The 14,043-nt window shown below is 37.7% G+C and overlaps 1 protein-coding gene and 1 long non-coding RNA gene across 4 annotated transcripts in view; one reads left to right on the forward strand and one right to left on the reverse strand.

The window, feature by feature from the left end:
- NECAB1 (N-terminal EF-hand calcium binding protein 1) overlaps positions 1 to 14,043 on the forward strand; it is a 174,292-nt gene that overhangs the window by 145,461 nt on the left and 14,788 nt on the right. For all 3 annotated transcript variants that reach the window (XM_070631712.1, XM_070631713.1, XM_070631714.1), the window contains exons 9-10: positions 4,248 to 4,301; positions 12,534 to 12,646. In XM_070631712.1, the coding sequence (XP_070487813.1) occupies positions 4,248 to 4,301; positions 12,534 to 12,646 (167 nt within the window). The remainder of the gene's footprint in view (positions 1 to 4,247; positions 4,302 to 12,533; positions 12,647 to 14,043) is intronic.
- Positions 7,592 to 12,547, reverse strand: LOC139085243 (uncharacterized). Its single transcript, XR_011543441.1, has 4 exons — positions 10,644 to 12,547; positions 10,090 to 10,291; positions 9,303 to 9,498; positions 7,592 to 7,791 (listed from the first exon to the last, which is right to left on the reverse strand). It is a non-coding gene; the product is annotated as an uncharacterized lncRNA (long non-coding RNA).

The raw sequence follows: 14,043 nt of genomic DNA on the forward strand, positions 1-14,043 counted from the left end.
AAGTGGCAGCTATTAGGGATGACCCAGTTGATATCTGGGAATGTTTTAAAATGATTCAGGGAAATGGCTGTGTGATATACTAAAAGATGAGATTACATAGTCAACCTCTGGAAATTAGCATATTAACTGATGATTTTGGGCATTAAAACTCCCCAGTTAGCAAGCAAGTTAGGATGTGATATAGGGTTCTTCAGAACAGTATTTTATGTCTCCGATTATTATATTTTTATAGTCTAATTCAATTAGTACCAAATAGTCCTGATACTCCCTTTAAACGGCTTTGATGGAAGATGCAGCCTTTGTTAATGATTAAGAATATGAGTTTTCTGTGCATGCCAAGCACCAAAGAAGGAAGGTTTATGTTTGAGGCAGAGTTTGAAGAACCCAAAGTCCCCTTATAAAAATAAGCTATATTCCAAAAACAATGAATTAACAGATTTTTTTTAAGTATGTAGTAGCACAGAACCGGGTTCCTAGTTAATGTCAGTAAATACTTGCTGACTGACTGAGACATGCCAAAGGAGTGGAACAGATGCTAAAATCTACAGATGTTCACCTGAGGGGATGATTACTGTCAGCTTGGGTGCTTGGGAAGATACCTTGTGTGGCAGGAAGGGCTTAAATTGGCCCTTAAAATTGATGACAATTAGGAATTTTGATTGCAAGTGACAGAAATCATCTCTTTAACCAAAAAGAGAATTTTCTGGAAGGATATGGGAGTGTTCTCATAATCAACAGAGAGTCTAGAGACCTAGATTTAGGAAAAGTCAGAAGACAAAATAACTCTAGAGATCTAGGTAAGCAAGAAACACTCAACAGTCTCTCAGGTTACCTCCACTGGAATAAATGAGTTCCAACCATTTCCAGTTAGACGATATTCTGCTCAAGATTCCACTTCCCAGGAGAGAGAATCTGGTTGGTCTTGTTAGGGTCACATGCTGACCTCTTGGATAAGGGAGGTGATAACACCTTGATTAACAGTCCCCAGAGCACCGTATTGAAAGGAGAAGAGATAATTCACTGAAAGGAAAATGTATTGTCATTAAAATTGGAATAAATTCTGGTCAGCTAACAAACTAACAAACAAATATTTCCTATGGAGAAGTAAAATTTTAGTAAACAGCAACTAGAGAGGGCATTCAGGGAAGATGATGGCATGAGAAAAAGTTAAATAGACCAGCCAGGTTAGAGTCTTTCATTTAGGGAAGTGGTGACAAGTAAGACTGTATGGGTGAATAGGGAGTCGTATTATGGATGGCCTTAAATAACAGACTTGGTAAAAATAATGGTAATAGAGATTTGGACTTGGTCTTGGAGACAACAGGATGCATTTATTATTTTTCAGCAGGTAAGTGACATAACCAAAAGATCCTTTAGATAGACAAGTAGACAGAAAAAATACAAGAGGGATTCAAACAAGAAAATTCAGAGTCACAACCACCAGAGCCAGCTCAAACAATGGCATTAAAGAGCAGGTTGTAGACCTGAGCCCACTGGGATCGGGTATGGCAAAAGATGGGCCTGGACTAAGTGACTGAAAAGAAAATGGCAGATTTGAAGGCCTTGAAGTGAAATGAACAGGACCATTGAGTGGGCATGGTGAGTAAAGGACAGGGGAATCTGAAATAGGAGTCTGAGGATTTGAGCCTGAGTGTCTGGGAGACAATTATACTATTAACAGAAAAGGGAGGGACAAAGGAGAGAGAATTGGTGACATGAGAAGGTGGACTGTCTTATTAGGTGTGTTAATTTCAAGGATACAATAGAACATCTAGGCAGAAATACCCACTCAGATGTCAGTAGGCGAGAAGTCAGGCCAACAGATTAAGGTTTTAACAGCCGTCTCTACGAAGGTAAACCTCAAGTTTTGAGGAGGGGTAAGGTCTCTGAAAAAGAAGATTCTATACAAGGAACTAGCCTTGGAGAGTTCCAGTCCCTCTGCTACCACATCATCATTTGTTAAATTTACATTGACCATTTACTGGGGCAAATAACCTAAACAAAGAGCTTGCTGCAAACCAACTTTCCTCCTTTCCAATTTTATTAATTAATATGTGAGCTGAGACTAAAAGAATTCATAGGAAAAATACTGCTCTGAAAATTAATTTTTCAATGTTGTAAGGTCTGGAAATCTAGGACCCTATTTGAAAACAAAACCTTGTTAAAACATAAGGATTCAGTTGTTAAACAAATTTCAATTCATTAAAAGAACATAAATACCTATTTTTAAAAATGGTTTTGAAGTTCTTGGAAAACCTGTCTTTATTTAGTGTCTTAGATTTACATAGTTATTTTTAAAGGAATAGCTCAAACTTAGGTTATACCTTTTTTCCAACTTTAAATCAAAGTATTGGCACGCCCTTCTTTCCTAGACTTTTTTCTCCTTTTGAAAAAGGAAGGGTTTCATTTTGAGGATGGTTTCTGAGAGGTTTACTAAAAGTTCAGTGCGCTGATCTTCAGCATGGGGCTCCAGCTGTGTGGGGCTCAGCATGATCTGTCTTAATGAATGGAGAAGCAGTGCAAGTTTAGTTCTCTTCTATGATTTATTCTGTATGGTGCTGAATTAGATTTTTAGAGAAAAACTACCCAATCACCCAACGGTAGCTAAGTGCGTGTCTTTTCACTGCTGACCATCTTGTCTCCCGCAGTTGTTAGCACCAGTTTTGATCTCCCCATTAAAAGGAAGTATACCTGTGGCGGAACACATATTATTTTTTCTCTCCACTAAGTACTTATGATAAATCTTTCCTGCATTGTAAACCAAGCCCAGTAGCATTCATGTAGGGGAAAAAATAACATTTGAGATTTCTACAAGTTTCTTTGGGCATTCCTTCTTTCTATTTCAGCCTCCGTGAGTATTTATGGGGATCAATTGAGGTTATGTCTCATGTGTTGCTTGAACTCCACAGAAAACACTTTTAATGTGTAACAAAACCACCACCACAAAACCTCTTCAGTCTTCATCAAGTCCTGAGAGTATCATCAGATCACAGGACATCCTCATTTGAAGGGGTGTAATTAAGGATGTTGCACTCATCCAACTTGTTTTTCATTTTTCTAAGTTAGATCAAAGAAGGTAGAACTGACAAGCATACTTGAGTTGGTGTTAGGGAAAGGGCAGTCAAGGAGATCACTGCTGTTATGGTTTCTGTCTATAGGATACTTTTTAAGATTCAGTTCACATCTATGTACATCATATTAAGTTTACCTTCACAGAAGAGCTCTGATTTAGATGGGGCATCCATTCATTCAGCTATTCAGTTATTAAACTAACATTCACGGGGTGGTGGGGGTGGGTGTGGAAGGGAGGATACTTAGGCAATCTGGGAGGGTTGCTCTAAGAAGGTGATATTTGAGTTGAAATGTGAAAGACAAGAAGGAGCCAGCTAGACAAAGACCTAGGGATAGAGAATTTAAGGCAGAAGAAACAGTAAAAGTGAACCCCAGAGAAGTTAAATAACTTACTAAAAGTTCACCGCAAGAGAAGAGCATAGCTAGAGCTACATACCTCTGTTATTAACAGGCTTATGTTATTTCAGCCAATCTGGATTTCTACAACTTTCAATTTACTTCTACAAATTTCAATTACTGTGCATAATCCTTACTTAGCAGGTATGCTAGGATATACTCTGCATGAAGTCCTCAGATCACGTGTGTGGTTTCACTGGGACATTAGCATTATCCGTTGATCATTGCAGACAATTCTAGGGTCATTTTAGTAGTCCTTCATTTTTAGTAAATATCAATAGTGTTTTCATTTGCCTTTTAATTCACTTTTTAATAAAGCAATATTAGCACTAGAGTGTAAATGTATTATAGCAGTAGCACTAATGAATATCATGATCTCCCAAGAAATACGGCAATACTCACAGCAAAAGAAATCAGCCTGGTCATCCTAACTTTTTCTTCCCACTGCCCTATCCTTTCCTTCTCTGCTTTAATGAATCTTCTCTACACTTTCTTCTCTTTTAATAGCATCAGTGAAGTAAACTTAAAGTAATAACAAATTGGAACATATCTGAAATGGCTCCTTACAATTGATACAATGGGTAAACGTCTTTAGCGGAATAGCTCAATTGAAAAAATCAGACTTATTTCATCTCCTTTCAGATAATGAGGTTCTTTTGGTTCACTATTAGCCATAATATTGAACTTAATATTGAATAAAGTGCTACCATTTAAATATATGGTGTTTCTTTTAATTAACTAATTTCTGGTTTTCTCCTCATTTTTTCCTCTAATTGAAGGATCTCAAACTTGAACCTCTGGAAGAAGAAGTTGTTGAAGGAAATACTAAATCTGTAAGTATTTTTTCTAGATCAAAATGTTAAGAAACAGGTACTTTGAAACATGATTTAATTTCTTCAAAATTAGTTACTATCTTACTGAAAATTTCAAAAAGTAATAGTGGGCATATTTCATTTTGTATGCCAAGTAGTATCTTCTAAATTGTGATTTGTGGAAACCTAATGCCTACTTCACAGAGCTTCTGTGAAAACATTTGGCATGTAATATGTGCAAAATGAAAATTTTATAAATCAAAGCGTTCTGGAATAACTGAATGAATATGAATGGCAGAGAAGGGCAACATCCAAATTTGTATCATAGACACATTTTATAAACCCTGCTAGGCTGAGTGCTACACCCGAGCTGAAACTTGGTCCTATTCGTTATTATATTTTCAGCATTTAGCCCAGGGCCAAGCACATTGTAGATGCTCAGAAATCATTTAAATAAAAAATTGATATTTAGAGTAAAGGGAACATTTATGCATATAGGGAAAAGTGTCCATCCAGAGTGGTGGCAATTTACGGACATTGAAAGAAAATGGACAAAGTGATCCTAATAGGTACATTAAATACAACAAAAAGAAGTTACTGAATAAATTAACTAATTGAAAAGCAACACATACAATGCTTTGTTATTTTACTTTATTTTGAGGCAGATATAGCACATTCTGTTTTGGGAAATTGGATGTTTGCATTTACATTTAGTGGAAATTTGGATTTTAAAATCTTTGGTACCCACAGAAGATCACTTAATACCTTAAATGTATTATATAGTGTATAGCTCTTGTAGAATCAGTCACATTTACACAAAACAAAGATAGGAAATATGTTTCATCTCTGGACTGTGCACTTACTCCACCAGCACTGCCTACATGATAGAAGGTGAGACTCACCTGTGTGTCAGCTCCTGTCCATCTGCCCAAATGCATAGCACAAAGGCAGTCTTCAGAGAGGAGGCTTTGGGGGTTTCTCAGAAAAGTTTAATAATGGCTGTTATGATTATAATCCTATTGATATGGACACCTTCCCCAGATATAAACTGTATTTTCACTATGTGTTCAGTGCTTTTAATCTTCCAAAGACAGGGATGAGGTCTGTTAATTCATCAGGCACCCAGAATTTTAAAGTAGTAAATTGTGGTGGGAAACCGAAAGGAGAGAGGGTTGTTGAGCACACATGCCAGAAATAGCAGGTCTGTGCAGTCCCATAGGCATGAGATTTTGACCTTGAGATCTTGCATCTGTATTGTCTCTCAGGTTTGCATTTAGGGAAAACTAGACTGCAGTCAAGAAAAATGAACGTAACTTTTCTAATGTTGGGAGAGACAACTGTCTATTCAAAATAATCTTCTAATGTGAAACTATTCTCTCTCTCTAGCTATGAGAGGAAAAATTGTCTAAGGATTGTTTATGAAAGATGACAGGCTGTTCCATTCTCTGGTTCCTGAGAGAAGAGAGAGGCCAATGTCATTTTTAAAAGAGCCTATCAAGCCACATAGCATTGCTAATCCAATAGTGCATAGAAGTACTTAAAAAAAAAAAGGACTAGGCAAGATGGTTCAGTAGCTAGTATTATCTAAAAGCAGGAAAAGGATATTCCTTAAGTATTTTCAACCATGTGTAAAGGTAAATAATTATGCTCTTTGGGAATACACATATCATGATAGTCTAAACTGGGTAGTTTTTTCAGAAATACCAGTAAGATACTTGTTATTAAAAGTTGTATTCTTTCATTAGTGGTAGTACATACATTACTATCAATTCCTGTAAAACCTCTATATTCAGAATGACCAAAACAATTGTTTACTGTTATTTCACAGCTAGCACTCATAATTGTATCTTACTGTGTGTTCAGTGATTTATCCCGGTGACCAAAACCAGTTTTAGAATTCATTGACTAGAGAGGTATTTTTCCTTTTCCATTAGTGAATGCGTGAGAACTTTGAAAAATAAATTCCATATCAGAAAGCAAAGAATAAATTTTTATCATGTACTTTGCTTTTTAAAAGTTGATCTTTACTGAGCCTTTGCTGTGTGCCCAGTGTTGTGCCAAACACACACATACATAATTCATTTACACTCACATTAGCCTCAGGAAGTGGTGCTTTTATTAGCCCCATCTTACAGATAAAGAAATGAAGGTGTAGAAAGGTTGAAACACCACCACTAAACACACACTCCTCCCCACACTGTCACACTCCAGCTCTGGTATTTGCTGCAATTCTGAGTACTAAAGTAGAGTTGCTCTTGGGTAGCGAGGCTGTGAGCTAACAGAGGACGCCATCTCATGAGATTTCCTACCACGAGAGCAGAGCAGATTATCAGGTAGGCTTATTTAAGTACGCAGCAAAAGTCCTGAACCCTAGCAGCTGCCATATCTAGTTTTTTTGGGATAGGAGCCATGACATAACAATGAGTTTAGGATATGATTTCTTTTTTTAAGTCCATTTTTTTCTTCTGCCCAGAGTAAGAGAAGTAATGTTTATTGAGTATCTATCATGGGCAAGATCTGTACATACACTGTTCCATTTAATCCTCCCACTATTCCAATTTTATGTATCAGAAGACTTAAGATGATAAAGATTATGTAACTTGCTCAAGACTACATAGCTAGTAAAAGTGAAGCCCATTCTTTTAAATCAACACTTCTTGCTCTTAAAGGAGAAAGAAGAAAGGAAAGAGGACAAGATGATGGAGATAGATAAAAGAGTAACAATTTTGCAGTGCTCTAGAGTTTTCAGGACCACCTCACATCCTTTTCTGGAATGGACAGTGTATAAATAAAATTTATTAAAGGAATTTTAAGAAGAGTCAGTGGTTAAAAGCAAAAGCATCTTGTTTGTTCCACAAATAACTTGATCACCAACTATGTGCCAGGCCTTGAGGGAGATAAGGTTGTGACTATCATAGGCTAGAAGATGGACCAGAAGGAAATATAGACAATTAAATAAGGATCAACAATAAAATGTGATGAGGATTACTATAGGAAAGTATAAATTTTCACAGCAAGGGAATACAACCTAATTTAGGAGGCCAGAAAATGCTTCCAGAACAATACAATATTTAAGATGAAATCAAAAAGAATAAGTAGGAGTTTTAAAAAATATTTATGTATCTTTTACAACATTGAGTTCTAACATTGCACTAAAAGAACACTAAGGTGGTATACAGGAATATTAAAATGTTCCAAATGATTTATAACAAGCATGCCATAAAGACAGCAACCTCAGGAATTCACAGTTTTATTCTTGCTATAATAAAATAGGAAAGAAAAGTCCAAGATGATGACTTTATGACTCATTGAAAATTTGTGGATAATTTATTATCTTCTAGCTGTCAAGTACTAAGCATTGAGTATGAATCATTGAAAAGTTAATATGATTTTTGAAAGGAATCGCTCCAACCAGACCACACCTCCTGGATCTGTCCAAGTGTATTGATCCACCCGAGTCCTTTCTGCCTGGTGTCATTGTTTGCCTCGTGTGGCGCTTCTTCTCAAATGACTGTTGGAAAAAGATGATCATTTTCCAGATATTTTCTACATTCAAAAGGAGCTTTTAAAAAGTCAATATAATTTTAAACAAACTTTGTTCACATTCTGGTGCTTCTCAAAAACTAACTTTTCTGGAGCACATTATTGTATACACTGGAAAAGTTATCATACAGTAGTTTACAAATATAATATCTTTTTCTGCCTTTCTACTCATATCAAACCTGTGAATAATGTTTTGTGAAGTAAATCAACTCTTGCCATACAATCTTATATGTTTTACAGGCTATTGTCAACAAAAACTTCAGGGACTATCAAAAGACAGTCTTGCTTTGCAATAGCTGTTAAGAGATTCAATGAGAGCACACAAGAAAGGCTGTGATATTAATGAAGACATGCTTGGGACACAACTGTAAATGGAGCAAATAGAGCCAGACAACATGAAGCAAATTAGTTGCATTTAAAACATTTCTGTCTCCAGTGATTAAAACTGAAAGTTTTTGAAGTAAAAAAAATCCAAAGAATCAAAGGCAGATGTTGCTATAACCTAATGTCACTGGCAAATACTCTTCTGTAAACTTGGATTAACCCTTCATACTTAGCACTTACCAGCCCAAGAAATCCCAAATATTCTGCTATAAATGATAAAGGCTATACTACCCCTTTCACAGCAAAGAAACAAAAGTGTACACTATTATATTCCACCATGAAAGAATGCTCTGGGTTGGCTATTCCCACCATGGAATCTCAGATTTCAGTAAGAATCACAGGCTGTATATTTGACACAAGAGACATATAAAAATATCATGAAGATATTAGGACTCTTTGCCCACCTCTCCCATACCCCACATCCCACAACTTGACCTCACCAGCATAGAAAATTTAAGAATTTTCTTTGGATCTCAGAGAGTTGACCTTAAATTAACCAAGATTTTTAAAGCTCCACTTGTTACAATAGTCAAAAATGTGGGCAAGTTATCTGGGCCTCGTAAATTGATTTCTTTGTGTAAATATCTGAGGAAAGGAGAAAAGAGACATGTCTTATTTGGGTTGCAAAGTAAATTTAATTTTTCCGGATCCTATTCACATCCATTTGTATAAGTGAATGAATCAATTAGCTATTGCTATATAACAAACTACCCAAAATCGAGTGGTTTCAACCACAATTCTGCAGGTAGGCAATTTAGGGTGGGATCAACTGGGTGGTTCTTACAGTCCCAACTGGCTTCTGTTAGGCATCTGTGGTCAGCTGCATGCCAGCTTTGCTGATCTTGGCTCGTATGAATCCATTGACTCAGCTCTGTTCTATGCGGTCTTTAATCCTCCAGCACAGGGGTTGGCAAACTATAGCCTACTGCCTGTTTTTATATATAAAGTTTTATTAGAACACAGCCACACCCATTTACTAATTGTCTATGGCTGCTCTCACATTAAAACAGATTTGAGTAGTTGTGACAGGAACTATATGGCTTGCAAAGCCTAAAATATTTACCATATTTTTATTTACATAAAAAGTTTGCTTACCTCTGTTTTCACAGGGCTTGTTCACATGACAATCTCAGGGATCCAAGAGAAAGAGTGGAAACTCACAGGCCTCTTGGGACTTAAACTTGCAACAGACACACTGTCACTTCTGCCACATTCTGTTGGCCAAAGCAAGTTAGAAGGCCAGCCCAGATCCAAGGGAATGGAAATAAAATCCATGTCTTGATGGAAGAAACTGAAAAGTCACATTTCAAAGGGTATAGTGAAGGGTTGTGGTCATATTTGCAGTCTACCCCACAGGATCACATAAGCATTGCCTTCAGACTAAAAGAATTATGGTGGAATAAGTGGATATATTTACATATCACCTGAGTCATTGTTAATCAAAGATACCTGATCAAGAAGTCCCTGCAGATTTCTGTCAAAAAGACATGTCTAGAATTATTTTAACTTTATAGTAATAATAATTACTTTACATAATAATAATAATTTTAACTTTAATAATAATAACTCTAACTCTTAGTTATTGACATTAAAACCAGTTCCTGGGAGAGTCATACAGGAGGGTGGTGTTTTCATTACACGACCTTAGCAGATAATTACAGACTTGTATCTACTGATTCTTGATCCCTGATACTGAAGGGAAATAAAGCTCAATTAAAATTACTGAACTCATTAAGGTTATGGGAAGAAATAGACCCAAAATGTAGAATGGGCTATGGGAAGAAATAGACCCAAAATGTAGAATGATTTCAACATAATAAAAATGTGTTCCTTGCCCAGCAAACCATCTACACAACGATTCAGGAACACGGGCTTCTCTCACCTGTGGCTCTGCCATTCCTAAGGCAGTTCTTCATCCTACCAACAGAAAATGGAAAGAGAATGTGGAGGAGGTTCACATCCCTCTTGAAAGTCTTTTTCAAAAGCAGTACACAGCACTTCTACTCATGTTCTATTGGTGAGAACTCATTAGTTGGCTACATCTAACTGCAAGGGATGATGGAATATGCAGTTTAGCTGTGTACCTAGAAAGAAGAAAGAAATAGATTTTCCTGAACAGCTTTGAATCTCTGCCACAGTCTACCTTCTGGTCATCAAATATTTATTTGCATCCTTCTCTTCATATATATAGAACGCACTCACAGACCCCTTCACAAGGGAGACCACCCAAAGTCTCCTCCAGTTACTCCTTCTAGCTCAAAATCCAGGATCCCTGAATGATATGCAGTCTTCTCTGTAAGGCCAGAATGTAGTCCCTTGAGGTCTGACACACTTATGAATAAAAAGGAGCTAAGTTATCTCTATCCCCCCCCCCACCTACACAGATAAAATATTACAATGATAAAACTGGGCTAGGATAAATGCCATAAAAACTACCATTCAGAAAAGGGATGAAGAGGAAACACAGCATTCGCTGGTTCATTGCAACGATGAATTCATGCTGGGAAGCTATTTGTCAATGAAGGAAGTTTCGTGATTAGCCATGGGATCTCCATTTTGGGAGGAATTCTGTTGTCCATTGTTCTTTTGAGAGTTTCTTCTGGGTGCGTTATCCTCCATGACCACATCTGAAACAGCCTGTTGGAGAATATTACCCTCTTGGGTGTTATGCAGTATTCACAGCCTGCTTCCTGCTTGTGTGAGTTTGGGGTCCCAAACATTATTTTAAGATTTAAATAGTCAAAGGATTTTAAGACTGAAATCAAGATTTATTTGGCAATATAGTCCTGTCAAAAATGTAGTAGAATTCTGATCAATTTACATATAGTCGGTTTCATGTGCTAATAATCATACCTAAAATTACTCCTTAGACATAGTTTTCAGGCCTTGTTTATTTCTTTAAAACTCTGTGAAGATAAGAATTCTATCTTGATCCATTACTGTATACCCAGAATCCAGCACTTAGTATTTACTTGTAGGAACACAAAGTAGGGACATTTGTTGAACATATAAAATTCCTAACATAATACCTATAATATAATTGACATTCAACAATTGGTAGCTATTAACATGAAGTGAGAAACTCATTGGAATAGGAGACAGCAAACCAGAGACTTAATTGTAGTTCTACCACTACATAGCTGGGTAATGTTGCACAAGTCATTTTCCTCATTTTCCAAATCGTCCTCATGTTGTTGTTTTGCACTTTTATAATTCACGCCTCAATCCTTACTTGTTTTTGCACTTTTATGCTTCACTCCCAACCCTTGATGAGGAAAGAACGAATCTTGAGATCAAAATACCATGAGAAGCCCATAGGCAGATGTTTAGGAAAGTCTTCAGACCATGGGTGCCATAACAGTAGTAGGATTTGTTACAAGAAGCAGTTGGCATTCAACCCAGTGTGGTTCATTAAACACAGGTTCCATCTAATGTTGTGAGATTTTGAGTGGGGCCTATTGTGGATAGTTATTACATTTGAGAACACTGTGATGGTTAATGTACCTTTGGAAATGCATCAATGAACACATTTTTTTTGAAATTTGTTTGTTTTTAATGATATTCACAATATGTCTGTCACAGAATATCCAAGGAGAAGCTGGAGCTGCGTACTGTGCACAATAGGACTTCTCTTTAAAATTTGGTGACTCTAGGCCAGTGATCCCAAACCTGGCTGCACATTAGAGTCACTTGGGAAATTTTTTATAAATAAAGTGCCTGGACCCCACTCCCAGAGATTCTGATTATAAATGCAATCTTAAAACCTCCCCAGGAGCCAGCCCCATGGCCTAGTGGTTAAGTTCGTGCACTCCGCTTCAGCGGCCCAGGGTTTCACCTGTTTGGATCCTGGGTGCGGACTTGGCACTGCTCCTCAGGCCACGCTGAGGCGGCATCCCACATGCCACAACTAGAAGGACCCACAACTAAAATATACAACTATGTACTGGGGGACTTGAGGAGAAAAAGCAGAAAAAAAATTGGCAACAGTTGTTAGCTCAGGTGCCAATCTCTTAAAAAAAAAAAAAAAGAACGTTAAAAAATAAAATCAAATGAAAAATAAATAAAACCTTCCCAGTGATTCTAATGGAGAACCACTGCTTTTAAAAGGGAAATGTCATCGTGAAGGACGCTTTCTTCTGTGTTACTAGAGGCAAGAAAAATATCCTGCCTCTACTACCGCTTTTGTACAATGTTTATTACTTAGACTAGTCATGGCTTTCCTGGTCATATTTTTAGAGGAGAATTGTTTGCTTTGTGAGGAAGGACGGGATGGACAGCAGAGGGTTGGCAGTAACACTCCTCCCTTCCTCATCCTTGTCTCCACAGCACATCATGCTTGTGCAGCGTCAGATGTCTGTGATAGAAGAGGACTTGGAAGAATTCCAGCTTTCTCTGAAACACTATGTAGAGAGTGCTTCCTCCCAAAGTGGATGCTTGCGGTAAGTACTCCTGCACATGCACCTTAGAGAAAGGTAGATCGGGAAGACAGCCATTTTAGACTCCTCACATAAAGTTTTGCTGACCATTCCAGCCCTCTGGGAGATGCATTTTGTAGAGATTAATGGGATGTTTTCTCTCTCTCTTTTATTTTGTGAGGAAGATTCACCCTGAGCTAACATCTATTGTCAATCCTCCTCTTTTTTAGCTTGAGGAAGATTAGCCCTGAGCTAACATCTGTGCTAGTCTTCCTCCACTTTATATGTGGGATGCCTCCACAGCATGGCTGATGAGTGGAGTAAGTCCACACCCCAGATCCCAACCCACAAACCTGGGCTGCAGAAGCAGAATGTGTGGAACTTTAACCACTCAGCCACAGGTGGCCCCAGGGTGTTTTCTCTTTTATTCTTGGGTTCTGTGCAGATTTGATCATTAGGAGCACCAAGGGAAATTAATTGGAGAGAACAATTTGAATGAGAAGAGGAATTTCAAATAGACTGAAATTCCCCCTTTTCCGTCCAGGCAGACCCACACTCAGATTTAAAATCATCTCTGGTAGATGAGGCCCCAACTCCAGTGCATCTAGTTCTGATTGCTCCCTTGGCAGCATGCCCTACGGCCGAATAATCATTTCAACCATTATAAAATTGTGCCATCTCTGAAGTCTTGATTGCAGACCTTGGTCATTTAAAAAAAAATTCTTTCATGACCACTTCAGCTCAGACTTCTATTATATCTCTTATACTAAAATATACTAACTATTCATTTTCAGTTTCTCCACTCTAAGTGGTCCAATAAACAGCTACAAGAATAATTTTCCAGAAACAACTATCATAGAATTTCCTTAATCAGAAGCCTGTAGTAACTTTGTGATGAGCATCTTATCAAATGCTAGATGTTTATCCTGACCCTACGATTATCCTACCAACAGACCCCAGGGATCCACAGCACTGCTGCCACTTGTTCCACCTCACTGAGTACCATGCCTCAGCAGTGCCCAGCTGACTTTTTCTTTCCAGCATAATCTGTGCCTTAGACCTGGCCACTCTCCTTCCCAGGAATGTGCACCCAGCTGCAGGTCTCTGCCAGTCCATGCTCTACCTCAAGTCCAAAGCCGAGACCCAAACTCGTATGCTTCAGGAAAACTGCCACAACCAAATCTACCCCTACCTTGGGAGTTATTTAAACTGCATTTCATAATGCTCTTCAAATGTTGCTTTGGGAAAGCTTTGTACATGTGTGTGTGCACACACACGCACGTAGCACACATAGAAACACATACTTCATGTCTCTGAGTGCTTTGGTATTCCAGTAATTAGTTAGTTACATTTTATTCATATTTCAGCAGAATACTTCCCCAGCTAAAAAGTCTGGCTCTGGAATGAAACATGGGATTGTT

Source organism: Equus przewalskii, chromosome 8, assembly GCF_037783145.1.
Source record: "Equus przewalskii isolate Varuska chromosome 8, EquPr2, whole genome shotgun sequence".
In the NCBI taxonomy this organism is placed as follows: Eukaryota; Metazoa; Chordata; class Mammalia; order Perissodactyla; family Equidae; genus Equus; species Equus przewalskii.